The following is a 22,499-nucleotide window of genomic DNA, read 5'->3' on the forward strand; positions in this document are numbered from 1 at the left end:
GCATTTTTTGCTCAGGTACAGTGGGAGGGAGAGAGAGGAACAGAGAGAGAGAGAAACATCGATGTGAAAGGGACACATCGAGTGGCTGCCACCCGCACAACCGACCAGGGCCGGGGACAAACTGCAACCGAGGTACGCGCCCTTAGCGGGAATCGAACCCGGGTCTCTCAGGACCGCAGGCCGACGCTCTAACCGCTGAGCCAAACCGGCCATGGCGTGGGTGCATTTTATATGTGAATTACAAAATAAAGCTGTTTTAGAAAATTGTTGGGTAAAAGCATCACATTTGTTAATACTTTGTTTTCCCAACCTACTTCTAGAAAACAATGTCAACATATACAAACAGAAAATGAAACTAGAGGAGAAAAGATATTTATAATAGTATCCAGTAACAACTATCTAGGAAAAAAATCTAAAAAATAGATGCAAGATCACAACCAGAAAAAACAGAAATCAAAGATGACCTAAATAAAAGGGTAATTTATACCATGTACACAGATCACAAAACTCAGTCTTGTGAAGATGGCAAGTCTCCCCAAATTGCAACACAACTCGTAATTCAAGTCTTTTGGTTTTGTTTTAGACACTTGACAAGCTGTTCCCACAGCAGACATGGCAATGCAAAGGGCTGTCGGTAGCCAAGTGCTCTTTAAGGAGAAAGAGGAGGGAGGACTCGCTCTATCCGTAACCAGGACTTACTGCAAAGCCTCTGTGGTGCAGGTGGAATCTGCGGAGGCAGCGAAAGCTCAGAACGGACCTTGACAAATGGACACTGATTATGGCAGGGTGGCACCGGAGAGCAGGGAGGAAGGGCAGCCATTGGCTAGGTGGTGCTGAGGCCATCTTAACCCACCGACAAGAATTAAACTTGAGAGACTTCTGGTCAGGATGGTGGGTAGGTAAACGCGGTATCGTGTCCTCCCACAACCACATCAAAGTTACAACTAAACTACAGAACAACCATCATTCAAAACCACCTGAAATCAAGCTGAATGGAAGTCCTACAACTACGGAATTAAAGCAGCAGCCACATGGAGACTGGTAGGAGGGGCGGAGGCGGACGGGCTGGTCCCACACCCACGTGTGGCGGATAAAAATCAGGAGGACACCTCGGCTGGGAAGGTCCTCCCTGAGGACTGAGGGGTCCCCATCCCACACCAGACGCCCCAGTCAGGGTTCCAGTGCCAGGAAGAGAATCCCCATAACTTCTGGCTGGAAAAACCAGTGGGAACTGAGGCTCAGGGAGGCTGAGGCGGCTGGAGCCCCAGGCAGCTCCTGAAAGGCCCACGCACGGACTTCTCGGACTCTCTCCCTCTAAACTCGGAGGAGAGGCAGCTTGAGGGGCACCAGAAACATACAGGGAAGAACTGAGCTGTTTGGCACTGGAGCGAGGCCTGGAGAGGGGGCTTTCTCCGGGACAGACGTGCTGTCAGAGGCCTTTGTTCCTTTGGTGAACCCTTCCCAGGGGCGGCAGACAGCTGCCATATCTGGGACTCCAGCAACCTGGCTCGCACTGGTAGCCCCGCCCTGGTGATTCCGAGGCCCCGCCCCACCCAACTGTCAGGCCCACCCAATTGTTACCAGTTGCTTAACCATAGGATTGGCCTGTCTGGGATCCTGCTTCAGGTTTTCCTAAATTCTTTCAAACAAGCAGCATCTGGTCTCAGATAGCCCCACACCTCTCATTAAGTAATACACAGAAACAAACACAGGGAGGCGGCCAAAATGAGGAGACAAAGAAACAGGTCCCAAATGAAAGAACAGAAAAAATCTCCAGGAAAAGAACTAAGCAAAATGGAGATAAGCAACCTAACAGATGCCGAGTTCAAAATACTGCTTATAAGGATGCTCAGTGAACTTAGTGAGAACCTCAGTGAACTTAGTGAGGGCCTCAAGAGCATAAAAAAGGACCAGTTAGAAATGAAGGAGGCACTAACTGAAATAAAGAATAATTTACACAGATTCAATAGTAGAGTAGGTAAAGCCAAGAAGCAAACCATCAATTTGGAATATAAGGAAGCAAAAAACACCCAATCAAAACAGCAAAAAGAAAAAAGAATCCAAAAAAATGAAATGAGGATAGTGTAAGGAGCCTCTGAGACAACTTCAAGCGTGCCAACATTCGCATTTGGGGGTGCCAGAAGGAGAAGAGAGAGAACAAGAAATCGAAAACCTGTTTGAAACAATAATGGCAGAAAACTTCCCTAACTTGGTGAAGGAAACAGACATACAAGTCCAGGAAGCACAGAGAGTCCCAAACAAGATGAACCCCAAGAGGTCCACACCAAGACACATCATCATCAAAATGCAAAAGATTCAAGACAAAGAGAGAATCTTAAAAGCAACAAGAGAAAAGCAGTTACCTACAAAGGCGTTCCCATAAGACTGATTTCTCATAAGACTGTCAACTGATTTCTCAAAAGAAACTTTGCAGGCCAGAAGGGAGTGGCAAGAAATATTCACAGTGATGAAAAACAAGAACCTATAACCAAGATTACTCTGTCCTGCAAAGCTGTCATTTAAAATCGATGACCATATAAAGAGTTTCCCAAACAAGAAAAAGTTAAAGGAGTTCATCACCACCAAACCGTTATTATATGAAATGTTGAAGGGTCTTTTTTTTAATCCTCACCTGAGGATATTTTTCCATTTTTTTTTTTGTACAGATAGAGTGGGAGGGAGAGAGAGGAAGGGAGAGAGAGAGAGAAACATTGATGTGAAGGGACACATCGAGTGGCTGCCACCCGCACAACCAACCAGGGCCGGGGACAAACTGCAACCGAAGTATGTGCCCTTAGCGGGAACCGAACCCGGGTCTCTCCGGACCGCAGGCCAATGCTCTAACCGCTGAGCCAAACTGGCCAGGGCTGAAGGGTCTTTTTGAAGAAAAAGATAAAATATATAAAAAACAAAATGGCAATGAATACATATGTACTGACAATGGAATCTACAAACAAAATGAACAGGCAGAACAGAACATTCTCATAGATAACAGAGAACATTTTGTTGGTTGCCAGATGGAAGGGGGTTTGGGGGAATGGGTGAAAAAGGTGAAGGGATTAAGAAGAACAAATTGGTTGCTAGACTGACAAACCTCAAAGGGAAGGGGGGTTTGGGGGTGGAAAGAAATAAACCAAAGAACTTATATGCATAACCAATGGACACAGACAACAGTGTGGGAAAAGGCAGGAATGGGGCGGGAGTGAGGAGGAGAGGGTCGATGGGGGAAAAAATAAGGAACATCTGTAATACATTCAACAATAAAGATAAAAAAAATTCCCACCAACAACAAAAAAAAGAGAATTTACCTGTGAAACAAACAAACAAAAAGGATTAAACTTGAGCTCTGCCTCACACTCTTAGGGAGTGGACTGGAGACGGCAGCCTCCAGATGTCCAGGTGAAAGGTAAATAACATGTTTTCAAGGTATTTTAAGAGAACATACAAGTCATGTGCCAAATATGACTTGAAACCATAGTCTGACCAATTGGACTATATGAAAGGGACATTTTTGGATTTTTTCCATCTTTATTTTTGGTATTTGAGAAATCAAGGTCAATATGTAACAAAGAACAGCTTGTAAGAGGCCATGTTAAATTAACAAGTCTTGTCACAACCATGATAAAGAGCAGAAACAAGTAAACTACGGGCAAAAAACATGGATCCCACACACCTGACAAAGGGCTTGCATCTGAATGTGATAAAAAAAAAAAAATCTTATAAATCACACTTGACAACCAAAAAGTAAATTGGCCACAGACTGAAACATGCGTTTCCCAGGACAGGACAACCCACTGGCCAGTGGGATAAGAGCAGACAGAGCAGCTTGTGGTGTCAGGGCACCCCTGGTGCCCAGGAAGGTGTGGCTCCCTAACTACTCTGGAAGGGTTACTGCAAAACTCAAGGAAGATTTAAAAATACCCAACCCAGCCTGGCCGGAGTGGCTCAGTGGTTGAGCGTTGACCCATGCACCAAGACGTCGCCAGTTTGATTCCCAGTCAGGGCACATGCCCAGGTGGTGGGCTTGATCCCCAGTAGGGTGCATGCAGGAGGTGGCCAACTGATGTTTCTCTTTCTTTCTCTCTCTCTCTCCCTCTCTCTCTCTCTCTCAAAATCAACTTTAAAACATAAAAGGGAAAAACAAACAAACCCAGTCCAGCTGCCAAAATCCTGTAAGGGTCTGCCAGCCATGCAAGCTCAACCGAGATTCACAGGAATTTCCTGTCCCAACTTGCAAATGTTCAGTGACAGGACCCCTCACCCTCCTTTCCATGTCCACGTGCACCCACCCTGCTCCAGCCTCATTCTCCAGAACAGAGGGCCCTCCGTGAGAGAACTTTCCAGAGAAGAGGCCCCACTGGCCCCAGAACTCCTGCTGAGTCTGCACTTTTTACCTTGTAAATGGTGTTTACTCTGTAAATTTCTGGGTGTGGACTTTCTCCCTGGCAGATCTATAATTTCTCAGAAGCTGAGAAAGGACCTGGAAAAATATCAAAGCTCAATAGAGGGAGGGAGATAAAGCTGCCTCCCCCACCCCACTGCTGGTGAGGCAGGGGAGGGGTTGCCACTGGGAGGAGGGTGCAGGCCCAGCCTCTGAGCTCAGCCCGAAGCTTCCAGACCCCACAGGGGAGGGTTGGGATAGCCCCACCTGCCTCACCCTTCCTCTCCCTACTGTCCAGTCAGATGCAGGCCTGTTCCATTTGCGTCCCCTAAACCCCCACAAGCCTTGCCCTGCCCAGACCCAGCTGTGCTTCCCCCTCGCCCCCAGGCAGAGTGAGGGACTCTGGGGGCAGCTGACAGCTGGAGGGAGGGTCCCCTACGGAGGAGGGAAGGAATGGCTGGAGGGCCAGGTGCTGGTTTGAGCAGAAAGAGCAGAAAGGGTTGTTGGATTAGGGTGTGGTGGGGCTCCCCTAGGCTCCAGCAGCCTTGCCAGCCGTCACCTTGTCTACATTCTGACCTGGGGCTGACCTTAGGCCAGGCAGTGGGCACACATCCCAGTGCCCTAAGTACAGAACGAGGTGGCTGTGTCCTCACAGGAGCTTTGCAGGACATCACAGGGGCTCCCAGCAGGCAGAGGCTATTCCTGCGGCCAGGCCTCCCCCCACTCTTCTACGGAGAGCAGCACCTGCCTGTTGAAAGCAAACATAAGGTGGCTGGGCTCTGCCAGGCATTCTAGAAGAGAGGCTGGGGGAGGGGCAGTGGCCAGACACCAGCTGACCCTGAGGTCACAGGAGAAGCCAATGCTGGGCTGGGCGACCCCACCCAGGCTGTTAGGAAATGGGAAGGGAGGGTGGTCAGTGTGCCAGGGCAGATGGTCAGGCCCATTGGGAAATGTAGCTCCTGTTTAACCCCCACATGGCCATCTGCTAGGTGGGGGGACCCTAGGAGCTGCCCGAGGGGGCCCACCCATGGGCAGGGGAGTCCAGCATATGGCCCTCCTTTCCTGGATTCCCCAAACCTATCCAAGCACCAGGCTGCTCCACCGGACACCGCCATCCGCACACTAGCCCAACTCTGCAGGGCTGGGCTGGAAGCGGGGGTGGGGAGGGCATGACAGGCCCCTGTCGGCCCTCAGAGCTGCACCATGGCCCACCTTGGACCTTGAAGGTGGCTTCAGGGTGAACACAGTCCCCCAGCTTCACCCCTGTGCCATCTACACCCAGGGCACCTGGCCACCCGACAGGAGGGAGTTAATGGAGCCCGGGGCCAGCGGAGATGGGCTGGCCTGTGACAGGGCTAGCGCGGAGGTGGGGAAATCCAGAGGGCAGGAACAGCCAGCCCCCAGCAGACCTGCTGTCTGCTTTGCATGCGGGATGGCCCTGAGGAAAGGTGAGGCCCCGTGTCCCCAAGCCCACTGGGGCTCTGCACCCCAGGGATTGCTCAGCTGAGTAGGCCTGAACTTTTGGGAGCCCATGGGGGTAATGGGGCTGCAGGGGTGTTGGAGGGTACAGCTGTGCCTGGCCCAAGGGTCACCTTTTCCTCTTTCTGCCTAAGGGCCCAGGATAGCAACAGAAGGGAGGCAGGGTGGGTGTCTCCTTACACCCCCACCTGCGGGCCTGGCCTCATCCAGCTGGGTGTGGGGCACCCTCCAGCACTGCCTTTGCCCCACCCTGAGACCCAGAGCTCTTCAAGGGCCGCCCAGTGCCCAGCAGAGGTTCTGGGGCATTTTTGCTGGGGAGCTTGGTACCCTTTGTTCTGAGACAAAACTTGACTCCGGTGAATTGAGTCTCAAGTTGATGATCTAGGGTCCCGACCTGCCACCAAGGCTTGCACCCTGTTCCTCTCCCCACAGTGGTGCTGGGCCAGGTACCTGGGTACAGGCTGATCGAGCTCGGCTACTGTCTAGTACGTACCCACCCAGGCGGTGTTGCTCATGCCTTCCTCCAGGCCCACCTGGCAGCCTGGCCAGGTTTGAGTATCCCCTTCAGGGACACAAATGGACACGTGGCCTAATCGCCAGGCGCCCAGCCCTTAGTTTTCTCTGGAACAGGTATTACCACCTTGTCAATCCTGTGATCGTTCTGAGCTGGAGAATGTTGCCAGTTGACCGGTCTGCCTTCTGCTTCCAGTTTAAGCGGGGTGACCACACACCTCAGCATACCTCTCTGGTCCCACCAGCAGCACCTCCTCTTACAGTGGCTTTGCTGTGGGCTGGGTGCTAAGCTGACACATGTGCGGACTGAGGTCTGGAAATCTCTGTCTCCCTCACCCTGGGGTTCACACCCGAGCCCCAGTGCCGCCTCTCCCCAAGCCCCTCTCCCTGCAGGAGGCCTGGCCCTGGCGGTGCTGCTGGTCTCCTGGGCAGTGCTGGGCCCCTGTAGCACGGAGGGAGTGGAGCCTGGAGTGCCAGGGCACACCGAGGGCCTGCAGTGCCCAGCCATCTGCACCTGCGGCCACGATGACTACATGGACGAGCTCAGCGTCTTCTGCAGTTCCCGGAACCTCACACAGCTGCCCGATGGCATCCCGGACAGCATCAGGGCCCTGTGGCTGGATGGCAATAACTTCTCCTCCATCCCCGAGGCAGCCTTCCGGAACTTCTCCAGTCTGGGCTTCCTCAACCTGCAGGGCAGTGGACTGGCCAGCCTGGAACCGAGGGCGCTGCTGGGCCTACCGAACCTGTACCACCTGCACCTGGAGCGGAACCAGTTGCGCGGTCTCGTGGCTCACACCTTCGTACACACACCGGGTCTCGCCTCACTTGGCCTCAACAACAACCTCCTCAGCAGGGTGGACGAGGGACTCTTCCATGGCCTGGCCAACCTCTGGGACCTCAACCTTGGCTGGAACAGCCTGGCCGTGCTCCCTGACACAGTGTTCCAGGGCCTGGCCAACCTACGTGAGCTGGTGCTTGCAGGCAACAAGCTAACCTACCTGCAGCCCCCCCTCTTCCATGGCCTCAGCGAGCTCCGGGAGCTGGACCTGAGCAGGAATGCTTTGCGAAGCATCAAGGCCAACGTCTTTGTCAAGTTGCCCAAGCTCCAGAAGCTCTACCTGGACCACAACCTTATCGCCACTGTGGCCCCAGGTGCTTTCCTGGGCCTGAAAGCACTGCGTTGGCTGGATCTGTCACACAACCGTGTGGGTGGCCTCCTGGAAGACACCTTCCCAGGCCTGCTGGGCCTGCATGTCCTGCGCCTCTCACATAACGCCATCACCAGCCTGCGACCCCGGACCTTCAAGGACCTGCACTTCCTGGAGGAGCTGCGGCTGGGCCACAACCGCCTCCGGCAGCTGCCAGACAAGGCCTTTGAGGGCCTAGGCCAGCTGGAGGTGCTCACACTCAATGACAACCAGATCCAGGAGGTCAGGGCGGGAGCCTTTCTCGGCCTCTTGAATGTGGCTGTCATGAACCTCTCTGGCAACTGTCTGCAGAACCTTCCAGTGCGAGTGTTTCAGGGCCTGGCCAAGCTGCATAGCCTGCACCTGGAGGGCAGCTGCCTGGGCCGCATCCGCCAGCACACCTTCACTGGCCTCTCCAAGCTGCGCCGGCTCTTTCTCAAGGACAACAGCATCACGGCCATCGAGGAACAGAGCCTATGGGGACTCCCGGAGCTCCTGGAGCTGGACCTCACTGCCAACCAGCTCACCCAGCTGCCCAGCCAGCTCTTCCAGGGTCTTGGCAAGCTGGAGTACTTGCTCCTGTCCCACAACCAGCTGTCAGCACTGTCAGCGGAAGTCCTGGGGCCCCTGCAGCGCACCTTCTGGCTGGACATCTCACACAACCACCTGGAGGCCCTGCCCGAGAGCATCCTTTCACCGCTGGGGCGGCTCCGCTACCTCAGCCTCAGGAACAATTCGTTGCGGACCTTTGTGCCACAGCCGTCTGGCCTGGAGCGCCTGTGGCTAGAGGGCAACCCCTGGCACTGTGGCTGCCCCCTCCGGGCCCTGAGGGCCTTTGCCCTACAGCACCCCACTGTCGTGCCCCGCTTTGTTCAAGCCGTCCCAGAAGGGTACGACTGCCAGCCCCCCATGTATACCTACAACAACATCACCTGTGCCAGCCCCCCCAGCATCTCGGGACTCGACCTGCGGGACGTTAGTGAGGACCACTTTGCTCACTGCTGATCCAAGGCTTGTCCAGGCCAGACACCGCCCTGGACTCAGGACAGGCCTTGCCATCCCTGGAGCCTGGCGGGCACCCCACCCCTCAGCAACCAGGGTCCAGGCCCCACACTTCTCACTTGGGGATCTCTTCCTCAGGGAACAATCCCAGGCCTTTGCTGACCTGGTCCCTGAGGGCCAGATCAGGAGGGTTGGAGGCACAGCCCTCCCCAGCTGTCACCCATTAAAAGCAATCTAATAGCCCTGGCCAGTGTGGCTCAGTGGGTAGACCATCAGCCTGCCCAACAAAGGGTACTGTGTTTGATTCCCGATCAAGGGCACATATCTGGGTTGCAGGTTCGATCCCCAGCCCTGGTTGGGGCATGTATGGTAGGCAACCAATTGATGTGTCTCTCCCACATTAATGTTTCTCTTCTCTCTCTCTCTCCCCCCTCTTCCCTCCTACTCGAAGATCAATGGAAAACATATCCTTGGGTGAGGATTAACAACAAAAACAAAAAAAATTAAAAGCAATCTAAAATTTAAAAGCAGGGGTGAAACTTGGGAGAGGGAAAGCATCAGCGTGGGTACTGTGGAGTCCCCTCTTTATGCCAGCGCAGCCCACACCCTGGGGCTGCCAGTCCCTCACACCTCCCTCCCTGTGCTTGGACTCTCTCCGTGTCCTCCCACCCCGGCCCTCCCAGGACGCCCACTTCCACCTGAGTGGAGGGCACGTACTCGGATTCTTGTTAGGAGTGTTCTCGGAGGCAGCCTAGGCCTGGGAAGCTGGGGCACAGCCCAGGCAGCCTCTGATCCAAGAGGCCCAGGCAGTTCGTGTCAACTGGGGCCAGAGGGGGTGCCAATCCTCTCTACACCCCACTGCTTTTGGCCAATCCCTTTCTTCCCCTTTCCTCTTGACACAGCCTCCTTCCTCAATACCCCAATACCTCCAGGAAGTGGTACCCGAGATTGGCCATCCCCACCCCAGAGCTGCCAGGTCTCTGCTGCCAGCCCTTCCTCCTTTGGAGAGGGCGGCACCCTGCCACTACTCTGCGTTCCGGAGTGGACTTCCCTGGGAAGGCAGAGCCCAGGACTGACTGCATGTCCAGGTCCTGCAGTGCGGAGGGAGCAGACGATAGTCAGCACTAGCCAAGGACCCCACGCACACATTTCTGACACCAATTCCTCTGTAAATACATCCTCATCCTAGTCTTCAGGGGCCTGTTGATGACGGGCCTACTGACCCAGCCCCCAGGACTTAGGGTGAATGCTGACACAGCCACTCTCTAGGGCACAGCAGGACCAAGGTGGAATGATCTAGAAATGTCACACTTATAACTGTAGTGGTAGGACACATTTAATTGTGGGCGCCTCCCAAGTTAATCTTACAGGGTGCACCCTTCCATGACCACAATCACTTATGGCCTGGCCAGCAGCCAGGCACTTGAGGACGACAAAGGCCCCCAGCCAGTTTCCAGACCCACAAGCATTGTGGACAATGTGGAGACGTGGGCATCAGGAGCGGCCTGGCTGGGACATGTGAGCACCATGGCACAAAGTCACGTGCAGGCACCAGAGCTCAGGCTATGGCACTAGGACCCCAAGCCATCCCCAGGGCCTGCCACAGACCAAGCCAGCAGAACCACTCATTGTCAACGGCTCTGGTGCCCAGATGCTGTTAAAGCATGAAACGTCTCTAAAGGGCCCGGGAGGGAGAGGTGGACACAGTGACAGCCCCACAGGCCAGACCTGCAGGCTCCTGGAACCACAGCCAGGACCTCTGCTTGAATCTGTGAGCTCAAGCCCCACAGTGGCTCCAGAAGGAGATGCCTTGGTCAGGAGAGCTGAACCGGTGTCTCCTTCAAAACCTTCTGGGCTATGGAGCAGAGTGCGTGAAAGGCAGGGCTCTGGGGAAACTCTTGGATGAAGTCTCGGCCCTCCTCCAGGCTCCTCGAGAGCTCGGGGTCCAAGGGCACAGAGCCTGCGAAGACAGAGGAAGGGGGCCAGGGAAGGGGTAAGGTGGTAAGAGCGAGGCCTGGGAGGTCATACCCATATACCTCCCACTGCCCAGGAGCCTGTCACAGTGCTGTAGCCCAGAGCGGACCCCTGCAGCCTTGCTCTGGCTGAGGTGCCTGGAAGGGCCACTGGGCTCAATTTCTACCTCAAAGGCAACCAGCCCACCCAGCAGGCCCAGCTCTGCTGCCTCGGGCTGCCCACTTGCAGAAAGTGCAAGGCAAGCACTGGGGACACATGGCCATGTACCACTGGTGTCCCCCCCTAACCTCCACCCCACAGAGGAGTTCCCAGAGCCAGAGCCACAGCCACTCTGCCCTCCGTGGGGCCTCAGCAGGCTGCCACCAGGGCTCGGCTCAAAGCCTGATGGTACCGCCTTCCCCTCAGGCTGATCAGCAGTGACTGGTATTAGACATGAACTGATACCCACAACGTGAGGAGGACAGGTGGACACAGGCAGGTGGGACCACCTGGAGTGGAGGCCAAGGGGCAGCCCTGACCCGCTCACCTAGGAAGGGGACTCCAGCGTGTCTGGCCAGCTCCTCGCCGCCTCCCCGGGAGAAGACGTTGGTGCACTCCTAAGGCAGAGGCGCAGGGTCCACCTGAGGACTCGCTCCGCACTCAGGGAGTGGAGTCCAGGCCCAGGGAGCTGGTTGGGGTGTGCGCCAGCATCCTCTTCCCCCCGCAGCCTCACCTCACACCCACGCGGGTAACAGCCCCACAACTTACCATGCAGTGTGGACAGACAAGGCCGCTCATGTTCTCCACAATGCCGATCACCCGCAACCCTGTCTTCCTACAGAAGGTCAGCTCCCGCCTCACATCCCCCACAGACACCGCCTAGTGACCAGGGAAGAGCCAGGACAGGCCAATGGGAATCCAGAACACTCAACCAAGAGGAGCATAAAGAGTAGGAAAAGGTGCCCACCTGGGTGAGGAGACACACTGGAAAAATGGGACAATGCTCTGCAGTACCTGGGGCGTAGTGACCACGATGGCCCCCAGGGGGCTGTAGGGACGGAGCGCGTCAACGGCAGCCATGTGCTCATCAGAGGTCCCTGGGGGCGTGTCCACAACCAGGTAGTCCAGCTGCCCCCAGGCCACGTCAGACACAAACTGCTTTATCAGAGCTGCAAAGACCCAGGGAGGTCAAGTGACAGGGGTCTCCCACACCCATCACCTCCGCCTGATCTCCAGTGCAGAGCATCTCTACAGGTACTGTGAGCACAAGGGTGCCATGCTGCTCCTCATCCAGGGTGGGAGGTGGGGGTGCAGTGGAACAGGGAGGCACCCCTTTCTTCGAAGCTGCTGGGTCACTCCACCCTGCAGGACTTCTGCTTAGGCCTCCATAGAGGCCAGCTGGAGTTGTGACCCTCCTGCCGGGCCTGTGCCCAGCTTTGGGGACACCTCAGCTTTCACAGCCTGAGAAGATGACCTGAGTGGAGCAGCGCCCATCCTGAGACCGATACATCTGCAGCCTCACTGCCAGTTGGAGGGGCCCAACCCTGGTGCCTCACCCCCTACCCCCAGGGCACACAGGCTGGGCTCAGGTGTGAGCAGACCCACCCTTCCAGCCCAGGGGAAGGGGGCTCCAGAGCTGATGGCCACATAGCTGTCTTGCTCTCATGGCCCACAACTGCCATTTGGACACCAACACCACACCCAAGTCTGATCAGGAGTGAGCAGCAGGAGGCCTGTGGCGAGGGCCAGCAGCCCCAGGCTCTTGCTCAGCTTTTAAATTGAGCACCAAGTGATCAGCTGAGGGAGGCTGGAAGGCTAACAGGGAAGTCCCCTGCATGGTCATTACCGTTCTTCTTGGGGCCTCTCCACACCACAGCCTCATCCGGCTTCTCCAGCAGGAAGCCCACAGACATGAGGGAGACATTTTGCTCCTTGTCCACGAAGACAGGCACCCAGCCACTATCACATTGGTGCACAGCCCTGCCCTGTGCCTGGAGCATGCGGGGGATGCTGGGGCCACACAGGTCCACGTCGAGGATCCCCACCTGCAAGGAGCCAGGACGTTTGCATGGCACATAGGGGTGTCCCAAGGCAGGAAGAAACCAGCTGGTTTCTATGTCCGCCCACAAGAGGAAGGGGCAGGAGCGGCTCAGGGGGGGACAGGTGAGGGTGGGAGGCACTCACCTTCTTGCCCTCGTGACGCAGAGCCAGGGCCAGCTCTGTGGAGATGGTGCTTTTCCCGACCCCCCCCTTTCCCGAGAGGATGAGGATGATGTGCCGGACACCAGCCAGGTTTCCAGGCTCTGCTCAGAAGAATAAGTGAGGAGACCCTTCACACAGATGCTCATCATTGATCACTCTCTGGGTCACCATGTGAGTCCTGAGACCTGCCCCTCACCCAAAGGTCTTCCTGCAGGCCCCAGACCCAAAGCTTTGGTTCCTCCAATGCGGCCACTCTCTTTTGTCTGAAATGACCCAAATTGTTCCTCTTTCTAGTATGCGCACATGTGACTGCACACATGGCAATAAGCCAAAGACTGCCGGCTCCCAGCTGATTCCAATGGAAACAATGCAAGCAGCCTTGGCCTCCAATTCTCAGGAGGGACCCTTACAGCTCTGGTGACCCAGAGCATCTGCAATCATGCATGTGCGTGAATGTCAGTGTCACCTGGCTGCCAGTTGTGCCTTAAGAAAGCCTAGGTACACAAGGACGGCCAGAGGATGCCCCTGCATCCTTGGGCCCACAGGTCCTGGGCCCAACAACTCTGTAGACTGCTGTTGGCTGCCAGCCACTTTGATCCAGCTCTTCCTTCCAAAGAGCCCCAAATGTCACCAAATAAATGTTCACCAACTCAATCCCTGCATGGGTTACCATCTGCATACACACAACTCTCAGCACCTCTGAAATAGCCCACGTTCTTGCCCCAGCATCCTCAGGACCCCACCCTGCCTCCAACAAGCTCCTCTCTCCACCACCCTCCCCACACACAGACAGGGTCCCACAATCAACACAGAAATACAGTCCTTCCTCCTGACCCACCTCTCAAGGTTATATTCCAAAGCCCCATCTCCCATGCTTCCCTAGGAAGAACTCAGAGGGCACCCACCCTGACTTTCAGGCAGGTCCTTGTCACCACTGCATTCAAGTGCCTTTCCTAGATATGCTTCTAGCACCTGGGGCTGTAACATCTTGTAAGACAAGGGCACAACCTCAACCTGGATCACTGCCTGCAAATGAGTCCCCAGATGGTGGTTTGAGGTCACCCCTCAAGTAATTTAAAAGGTTAATTACTTAAACTGCTTTAACATCAAACCGCTGGCCGGTTTGGCTCAGCGGTTAGAGCATCGTCCTGTGGACCAGAATCCCAGGTTCGGTTCCTGCTAAGGGCATGTACCTCGATTGTGGTTCGTCCCTGACCCCAGTTGGGGTTGTGCGGGTGGCAACCAGTTGATGTGTTTCTCTCACATCGATGCCTCTCTCTCTCTCTCTCTCCCGCTCTATCTGAAGATGAATGCAAAAATGTCCTTGGGTGAGGATAAAAAAAAAGGTATTTGGGAGTCAACTTCACTTTTGTTGGGGTGGAGGGGAGGGCTCAGGTGGAAACATAAGAACAGCCAGATCTGGATCCTGGATCAGCCAAGCTCCTGATCACTATGACTCACTTTCCTCACTGGTGGGAGTGGGAAATTTTATCTGAGACTCAAACAGGACACTCATTCTCTTAGCAGGTAACTGGAAACAGGTGAACTTTTCAGACAGCAATTGTTAAGGGTTAACCAAAGCATCTTTTCCCTAAGTGAACTGGAAAAGTTTATAAATGGATAATCAACCACGTGCATTCACCAGTGCCTACTAGATGTAAGACTGCGGGAAGGGGCAAGAAAAGCAGTTTCTTCCCCCAGAAGAAAGTGAGGAGCCCCTGTATAGATAACAAATCCCAGTCAGCTTCATCCTTAAGTACAACCAATGTTAAGTCTAGACAAACAGGATTATCCAATACATTGCACAAATTTATAACTCTTTGTATGTAAGGAATCTTTCTAGAAAGATACAAATAACTATTCCCTGGTGTGGATCAGTGGTTGAGCAGACAATCCATGTTCCCAGTCAGGGCACATGCCCAGGTTGTGGGCCAAATCCCCAGTGGGGGGCATGCAGGTGGGGGCCAATCAATGTTCTCTCTCATCAATGTTTCTCTCTTGCCCCCCCTCTCTCTAAAATTAATAAAGAAAACAAACAAACAAACAAAAACAAGTAACTGATGCCAGGGACTGCCTCTGGACACAGGGAGATAAATTTTTTAATATTTTTTTTTTACTGCATACCCACTTAGGCCTTTTGGATTTTTACGTACATTTTCCCCTAGTTAAAAAAGAAGCCGACTCTTTTAAAATTAGTCAATCTAGAAGATAATCTTCTTACCTTGTAGCAAATCTTCCCTTATTCTAAAAACCTGCTCCAGATTTTTTTGGCCAGTGTTTACAGTCTGATGGATGAATTTAGCATGTAAGAGCTTGGTGTCCAAGGTACCAGACACAAGATCTTCCAAAATGTGGTAAATCCCTACTTATGAAAGTCTATTTTGGCTAATCTGTGCAAATCTGATTTTACCCGCTTGTATTCGGTCCAAAACAACTTTCATTTTTTTCAAGTATTAAGGTTTAGAAAGCTAGAAAATAAACTTTCACAAATAATTAAAAGTGATGTTCTGGTGTCTTCTTTTTATTTTTATTTTTTAATTTTTTTTCCGAGGGAGAGTGTGTCCTGACCGAAATCGAACCGGTGACCTCTTGGTGCATGGGTTGACATTCATCCCCTGAGGCACACCGGCCGGACTGGTGTCTTCTTTTTAAAACCCCGTATTTAAACGACTTCTTCCTGTTTTCTTGTGGCATCACCAAACAACAACAACAAAACCGTGGCATAAAACAGGGCAGTACTGTTTTTAACGACAAACAACGCACATGATTTCTCTGGGTTCCCCTGAACTCACGTTCTCGAACAGCGCTGCACTTACAGGAAAAGTTGTAACTTGAGGAGGTTACATACCTAAGTACACGTGAGTTTCTGCGACCCTTACACTATAAATACGACGCTTCACCAAACACCCAGGACCCCGACCAGCAGCTGCCGGCCGGCCGGCCTCTTCCCGCTACCCCCGGCGTCCGCAGACTCACCAGCCGCCGCCTCCATCCCTCCGCTTGTTGCACGCCTTCCCTTCGCTTCCTTTCGATCCATCCGCCTCCAGTCAGAACGTAGAGCCTTTGGGCCAATGGGAAACTTGAGCCCGTCCCCTGGCTCCTCTTGATAGGTCCACTCGCGCTTTTCTTAGCCAATTAGGTTGCATAAAGAATTACGCAAGTTCCGGTGTGGCGACGTACCGGAGATAAACCCACTTCCGTGTCAATGCCTAAGGGTGGGGCCGCCTCCCCACCCCACCCCGCCCCTCGTCCCAGGGGCGCGCGGGCCTTGTCCCCGACTGCTTGAGATGTGACCAGTAAGGACACCCAGTCAGGACTGACAGGGTCAGCATCCTCTAGGCAAGATTCGTGTGCCGCGCGGTCAGCCAAAGCCCCAGACCAGGAGCGCCCGCCTGCGGCGGCTTGGCCAATGCGCTGCGGGGGGCGGGGATTGTTTACGTCTCGTTCGGGAGCGGAAAGTGGGTCACGGCCGACGGCGGCGGCGGCGGAGCAGCGCAGGTGAGGGCGGGTCGCGTCCGCGCCTCCTGGCCCGCCCGGTTCGGGACCCTGCGGGACCGCCGGCGGCGGGGCCCGGCCACGCATTTGTTCTCGAGGGCGGGGCCTGGGCGGGCGGAACAGGCGGGCTGCCCCGCACTGTAGGCCCGCCGCAGCACCGCCCGAAACTGAAATTATTACGAGGCGCCGTGCTTCGAGGCCGGGGACAGCCTCGTTGGCTGGTCACTTGGAGTGCATCGCCTGGCGCCCACTGTGCGCTGCAGACACAGCGGATGGTGACTAGGCCAGCCGACCGGAGCTGGCTGCAGGACTGGCTCGGATCGGCAGGTGAAGGAGCCGTGCAGCGGCGTTGCTGGTGGGAGGGGAATCCGGTTCTACAGACGGCGCTCCCATCCCTGGAAAGCAGTGCCTGCGCTCATTCACCGACAGCGCTGCTCTGTGCCTGGCGGGGTCCTTACTGGGGGACAGTACCTGCCCTCCTGGGGACTTCATTCGCGGGGAGAGCTAGGCAGTAGGTAATCATAGAAATGGAGGTGTTACTGTAAGTCGGATATGGAAGCTGAGAGCCAAAGAGGGAAGGGGAAGGCATTCCGGGCAAAGGGCAGGGAAGAGCTAGCAACTGGGACAAAGCCGATGCGAATTGGAGAAGCACAGGAGAACTTGATAGGCTTTGTGAGATTTTGTCTTTTATCCTAAGAACAATGGTAAGACCTGAGGAGTTAAAAGATTTGCTTCAAGTTTCAAGATTTGTTTCAAAAACAGCTTGGCTATTAAAACAAGCAAACAAACAAACAAACAAACAAAAAACCAGCTTGGCTGTGGGGAGTGCAGTGGGTGGGATGGAACTGGCCCTGAGGAGGTAGTGTGGGGCTTGTGGAGGCCTTCAAGGCCATGGTGAAAAGGAGGAAGATGGGGTGTGTGTGTGTGTGGGGGGGTGACTGCTATGAGTCTGGCATGAGGAACTGGGAGGTTGGAGATGCCATTTGTCTAACTGGACAATGGAGGAGGAGCCAGGTGAGGTTTGGGATGCTGGAGGGACATACAGGAGGCCCAGCTGGGTTCCCTAGGCTGAGCTGAGAGTGGGGCTGAGATAGGCATTTGAGAGTCATGGGTGTATGGTTGGTTTTTCACACTCTCTATCTAGGTTTTCTCAAGGTGCTTGGACACTGGAATGAGGTAGGAGCTTGTGAGGAGAGTTCTAGAGCCCCAGCTTAGCACCCATGTGGCTCACAAAATCCTCCACCTTTAGGGGGGGTCTGGCACAGCCAGCCATGGCCAAATGCAGGGGTTGTTGGAAGACCTTCCAGTGTGCCAGGTGTTTCCTTTGCTCAGAACCTGTTTTCTTTCAGATCCTGTCCACCATGGCCAGGCGCCCCCGGAGCAGCAGAGCATGGCATTTTGTCCTGAGTGCAGCCCACCGAGACGCAGATGCCCGGGCCATGGCTCTGGCAGGGACCACTAACTGGGGCTATGATTCTGACGGGCAGGTAGGTGGGTACTGATGGTCTAAGGTGCAGAGACCCTGGAGGCAGGCCTTTCTCCAGGGCAAGAACCCCCTGAGGGCAGAGGATGGGGACAGTTGGATCCTACTGCTCACCTGGGTTTTACCTGGTTAAGGACCCACATGGACCTGGGGTGATGGGCCCTCAGGATAGACACCACATTCCTCTCTATACTCTTCCCACTGAAGAGGCTGGCAATTGGTTCTTTGGTCCATTCATTCAACATAGTATCTTCATTCGATTTCTCAGCCAGTTTCCAAAGGTACCTGTTGTTAACACCATTGGATCCTCCTGGACATTTCCTCTCAGTTCCTCTGTCTATACAGATACGTGCTCTATATTTGTGTGTATGCATGTGAAAAGAGCTTTACTCTTGAATGCCAGAATTCCTGTGCCTTCTCCCATGCAGTTGCTCCCAAGTTCAGGTTAGAATAGCAGCTCAGCTGTTTGTCTCAGTGTAGGCTGCCTGATGTACCTGAGAGGCTAGCTGTACCAACCTTGGGAACGGCTGGGCAGCGTGGGTTTTGCGCCAGTTCCAGGGAGTGCAGGGAGGTAGACTTTCAGTCATTTTCCAGAATCGCTTAGACCAGAACAAGGGTTTGGCTCTGCCCTGACTCACCTCCACTGCTTCCTGCAGGTGTGATCTTTGGGTGACTTGTCTGTGATCTGTCTTTAGGTTGCCCTGGCTCAGCCAGTCATCCTGGGAGTGGGGGCAGGCACCTCTCCTCCCTAGAGTGAGGGCAGCTGAGCTTTGTGGAACCACCAGGCCTTGAGGAAGAATTGGAGGTGACTGACTGTTCTGGGTTGGAGGCCTCCCCAAATTCCCTGCCCAGGCCAGTAAGAGACCCTGGCCTGCATTCCTGTCCCTCCTCCAGCTCCTGTCCTGATAATGTGGCCTAAAGCAGTCTGTTTTCCAGTGTCTGTCCCTGCCTCACTGGCTCATCACTCTGGGATGCAGGCAGTATTGAGTGGCTGGGGTGCAGTGTTTGACACACGCTTGCAAGCATCCTGCCCCATCACCTAATTGGCCTGGAGTATTTGAGTATGTGGGTGGGCAGGTGGGTGTGTCACCTTATCATCTTAGAAGGCTAGACACACACACCTCCCTTCTTTTCTGCTCTTATGGCTTGTGGAGGGGCTGGGCCTGCTCTCTGCCCAGGTTGACCTGCAGGCCTATGTACTCATACCGGTATTGGGGCTGTGCTCCTGGCTCCTGGCTCCTGACCCTGGGAGGGTTTGGGGGTTGCCTATGGCTGGCAGTGTGCTAGCCATGGCTTTTGAGGGCTCACAATTCCATGCTAATGGGGTGATTTGGGCCTGTTTCCAGTCTCCTTTCTGGGGTCTGGCTTTCACTCCCACTTAGCTCAGTCTCTCATGAGCTTCTGTGTGAGCCCTGGGTATAAAAGAAACAAGGACAAGGCTCTTCCTCTGCAGAGCTTCCGTTTTGGTGGGAGGAGACAGATCAACAGGACAAAGGAGACGGTCAGAGGAGCAGATGAGCAGGAAGAGGACCCAGGAGGGAGGGCTAGAAGAGCCTCTTTGAAGTGATATCTGAAAGCTGCCATCCAGGGGCAAAGAGACCTCCCCCGTGACAGGTGGGGGAAGAGGGGAGGGACCAGGGCAGGGGAAAGGGCCTAGTAAGCTCTGATGGGGTTGTGGAATTTATTCTCAGGGTGGTATGATCTGCCCCAGGTCTGAGCAAGGTCACCTGGGTTGCTGTGCAGAGGGTGTTTCAAGGAGGCAAGAGGAATACCCAAAGACTAGGGTGGAGGATGGAGCCTAACCAGGACCCTGGGGCAATCCGAGAGGGCTGGCAGAGGAGGCAGTTAGGCAGAGGCTGTCTGTACCCTTTGGCCCCAGGTAACGAGACCAGGGTTGACCTGGGGTCCAGAGTCAAGGCAGGTATCCAGAGGGGCCTGTGTGGCTTCAGAGCAGGAACAACTAGGTACACAGCAAGAGCATCTCTTGCTTGCTCCTAGGAGAGAGTGGGTCAGCAGTTGCCACAACCTGACCAGCTCAGCCTGGGATCAAGCTCAGGACTGAGCCCCCCAGGTAGATGCCCAGGCTCCCACTGAATGTTTTCCTACAAAAGCTTGAAGTAGCTCAAAACCCCTGGGCTTGTTAGGGCCCTGGGATAGGGGTTGCGAGGATGATGGAGGAGCTGCGGTGTAGGCTCTCCCACACTGTGGGGACTCCTGGGCTGCCTTCAGTCACCAGTGGACTTTGCCAAGGGACTCCCCTGCTTCAGGCCACCCCTGGTGGGACCACAGCTTATCCATGAGCTAGAAATGACCTGGAGAATAATGGCTGAGCATACAGCCCCGCTGTGGACTCAGCACCTGGGCCTATAGGTCCCATTAGCTGTGCTGAAATGGGGTTGGCCCTTAAGCCCACTCTCAGGAAGCCAGTGGCTTGGTAGGCCCTCCCCAGCACCTGAGCTAGGAGGTGTCCAGGATCACTCTGGGGGCACTGTAGAAGGGTGGGCCAGCTGGGCACTTGGGACTTGGGGAAGTCTTTTGAGGCTAAACTGCCACATCCCTTCCTTGGGGCATTGGAGCAGTACAACCACTGGTCTGTGGTGGGTATTGTGGCAAGTGGCAGGTAGAAGGCACAGCAAGGGGAACAGCCTGGCCTTTTTTCTCAGCACAGTGATTCCGACTCTGACCCCGAGTACTCATCCCTGCCACCATCCATCCCCAGTGCTGTGCCTGTGACGGGGGAGTCTTTCTGCAACTGTGATAATCAGAGCGAGGCCTCCTTCTGTGGCAGCCTGCACACAGCAGCCCACCGGGGCAAGGACTGCCACTGTGGGGAGGAAGATGAGTGTAAGTGCCTGGCATGGGGCGGGGCCACCAGGACTGGCAGGAGCTCAGGAGACTACTCTAACCAGGCCTTTTCTCTCTCAGATTTTGATTGGGTCTGGGATGACCTGAATAAGTCCTCAGCCACCCTGCTGAGCTGTGACAACCGGAAGGTCAACTTCCATGTGGAGTATAGCTGTGGCACAGCAGCCATCCGAGGCACCAAGGAACTGGGGGAGGGGCAGCACTTCTGGGAGATCAAGATGACCTCGCCTGTCTATGGCACTGATATGGTAAGTGGCTGGCAGGGCCGGGGGTGGAGGAGAGGTGCACTGCTGGTGCCCTGGCCTGGTCCCCCTCTGCCTAGCCTGTTGTCTCCAGATGGTGGGCATTGGGACATCAGACGTGGACCTGGACAAGTACCACCACACGTTCTGCAGCCTGCTCGGCAGGGATGAGGACAGCTGGGGCCTCTCCTACACAGGTACCTGGGGGCTCCTATGGGGGGGCAAGCTGGAAGGGATCTTCAGGCATCAGGATAACCTTCCACTCTGCTGTCCCCCAGGGCTCCTCCACCACAAGGGTGACAAGACAAGCTTCTCCTCAAGGTTTGGCCAGGGCTCCATCATTGGCGTGCACCTGGACACCTGGCATGGGACACTGACCTTCTTTAAGAACAGGAAGTGCATAGGTGAGGGTGGCCAGGGTCCCAGGGGAGACACATGCCTGTGGGGTGTGGCTGCTACTGAGGTCCTACAGGAAGCAGAGACTGGGGCCCACCCAGGCTGAGTGGCCCCAAGGCTTCCCCAAAAAGGTGTCCTCAAAGAAAGAAGCCTGAGGTCCCAGGGTCTCCAGAGGGTGGGACAGCACAAGGGTCACCTGAAGTTAACTCAGGAGGATGTCCAAGGAATGGCCAAGCCCCTCCTGGCCCAGGGTTCAGGCTGTGCCCCCTTCTCTAGGAGTGGCAGCTACCAAGCTGCAGAACAGGAAGTTCTATCCGATGGTGTGCTCCACAGCGGCCAAGAGCAGCATGAAGGTCATCCGCTCCTGTGCCAGTGCCACCTCCCTGCAGTACCTGTGTTGCCACCGCCTGCGCCAGCTGCGACCCAACTCTGGGGACACACTTGAGGGCCTGCCCCTGCCACCTGGCCTCAAGCAGGTGCTACACCACAAGCTGGGCTGGGTCCTGAGCATGAGCTGTGGCCACCACAAGTCCCCTGTGCCCTCGCCCAAGGCCAGTGTCAGTCCCAACAGCCCAGAGACCCGGCGCTGCCAGAGAAAGCGCTGCCGAAGGACCTAACTTATTTTCCAATGAAAACTGCCTTTTGAGGCTAGGACAGCATTTTCTCCATCCTTTCTCTCAGGCCATGCTCCAGAGTAACAGGAAAGGGAAGAGTTGGGCCCAGGTCTGTCTGGGCTGTCCCCCTGCCGTCAGAGGCTGGGACTGGCTTTGCCACAGGGGTTCAGGGGCCACAGGCCCTGGGATCCTGAGACCAGGACTGTCCCAGTCCATTTGCTTCCTGTACCGGGTATGGCAGCTGCTGCTTCTCTCCGAGTCTCTTGGGAGTGGCCACCCCAGCTCTTCTGGACTGAGACTGCAGGCCTGGAGGCTGTGGTCTGTGGCCTCATCAGAAGTCAGCTTTCCTGTAGCTGCCAGCCTCAGGGGACCTTGAGTTTCTCCTCATTTGCTTTGCATGTTGTCAGCTGTTGCTTCTGTCTGAGACTGAAATGATCGTAATAAACTTTGAGTTTATGCCTAATGTCTCCGTAGTGGTAGAATTAAAAGAAGTCCACATCGAGACCTGGGTCTCGTGGGTGTTCACAGTCTTTCTCTTGTGGTTCTGGTCACACTGCAACACCTTTGGGAAGAGGCATCCTGGTTCTCTTTTTTTTCCCCTTGAGACTGTCTCACTTCTCCTCCAAGGGTATCACCTCCCCACAAGCCTCCAGGTGATTGGTGCCTTTCCCCCAGCAGGGACTT

General features: G+C 54.9%; 3 protein-coding genes across 5 annotated transcripts; 2 read left to right on the forward strand and 1 right to left on the reverse strand.

The window, feature by feature from the left end:
* The first annotated feature begins 5,783 nt into the window (after positions 1 to 5,783).
* Positions 5,784 to 8,568, forward strand: IGFALS (insulin like growth factor binding protein acid labile subunit). Its single transcript, XM_036280674.1, has 2 exons — positions 5,784 to 5,829; positions 6,767 to 8,568. The coding sequence occupies exons 1-2, from the start codon at positions 5,814 to 5,816 to the stop codon at positions 8,566 to 8,568; spliced, it is 1,818 nt and encodes a 605-aa protein (XP_036136567.1). The 5' UTR covers positions 5,784 to 5,813.
* Positions 8,569 to 9,868: 1,300 nt separating this feature from the next.
* Positions 9,869 to 15,731, reverse strand: NUBP2 (nucleotide binding protein 2). Of its 2 annotated transcripts, XM_036280675.1 has the most exons (7): positions 15,697 to 15,731; positions 12,703 to 12,821; positions 12,365 to 12,563; positions 11,533 to 11,687; positions 11,287 to 11,397; positions 11,066 to 11,135; positions 9,869 to 10,525 (listed from the first exon to the last, which is right to left on the reverse strand). In XM_036280675.1, the coding sequence occupies exons 1-7, from the start codon at positions 15,710 to 15,712 to the stop codon at positions 10,380 to 10,382; spliced, it is 816 nt and encodes a 271-aa protein (XP_036136568.1). In that variant the 5' UTR covers positions 15,713 to 15,731; the 3' UTR covers positions 9,869 to 10,379. The 2 variants fall into 2 exon arrangements, with proteins under 2 accessions (XP_036136568.1, XP_036136570.1); XM_036280677.1 differs by lacking the exon at positions 12,703 to 12,821 and having other exon boundaries at positions 15,697 to 15,730.
* A 577-nt stretch (positions 15,732 to 16,308) lies between these two features.
* On the forward strand, positions 16,309 to 22,384 carry SPSB3 (splA/ryanodine receptor domain and SOCS box containing 3). Of its 2 annotated transcripts, none has more exons than XM_036279302.1 (7): positions 16,309 to 16,542; positions 17,565 to 17,702; positions 20,362 to 20,542; positions 20,624 to 20,811; positions 20,900 to 21,002; positions 21,084 to 21,209; positions 21,535 to 22,384. In XM_036279302.1, the coding sequence occupies exons 2-7, from the start codon at positions 17,577 to 17,579 to the stop codon at positions 21,816 to 21,818; spliced, it is 1,008 nt and encodes a 335-aa protein (XP_036135195.1). In that variant the 5' UTR covers positions 16,309 to 16,542; positions 17,565 to 17,576; the 3' UTR covers positions 21,819 to 22,384. The 2 variants fall into 2 exon arrangements, with proteins under 2 accessions (XP_036135195.1, XP_036135194.1); XM_036279301.1 differs by having other exon boundaries at positions 16,310 to 16,542; positions 21,478 to 22,295.
* The last annotated feature ends 115 nt before the right edge of the window (positions 22,385 to 22,499 follow it).

This window comes from Molossus molossus, unplaced genomic scaffold (assembly GCF_014108415.1).
Source record: "Molossus molossus isolate mMolMol1 unplaced genomic scaffold, mMolMol1.p scaffold_m16_p_3, whole genome shotgun sequence".
Classification (NCBI taxonomy): Eukaryota; Metazoa; Chordata; class Mammalia; order Chiroptera; family Molossidae; genus Molossus; species Molossus molossus.

What these genes read in the sequence shown, in the direction of transcription:
- NUBP2 (XM_036280675.1), bottom strand. An exon ending in TCGTGGTCACTACGCCCCAG is followed by an intron (nt 11,398 to 11,532) that starts GTACTGCAGAGC and finishes CCTGGTCACTAG; the next exon opens with GCGGTGTCTGTGGGGGATGT. An exon ending in TTGTCTGTCCACACTGCATG is followed by an intron (nt 11,136 to 11,286) that starts GTAAGTTGTGGG and finishes CCTCTGCCTTAG; the next exon opens with GAGTGCACCAACGTCTTCTC.
- SPSB3 (XM_036279301.1), top strand. Translation starts at nt 17,577, where the DNA reads ATGGCCAGGCGCCCCCGGAGCAGCAGAGCATGGCATTTTGTCCTGAGT. An exon ending in GCTATGATTCTGACGGGCAG is followed by an intron (nt 17,703 to 20,361) that starts GTAGGTGGGTAC and finishes CTTTTTTCTCAG; the next exon opens with CACAGTGATTCCGACTCTGA. An exon ending in CTGGGGCCTCTCCTACACAG is followed by an intron (nt 21,003 to 21,083) that starts GTACCTGGGGGC and finishes GCTGTCCCCCAG; the next exon opens with GGCTCCTCCACCACAAGGGT.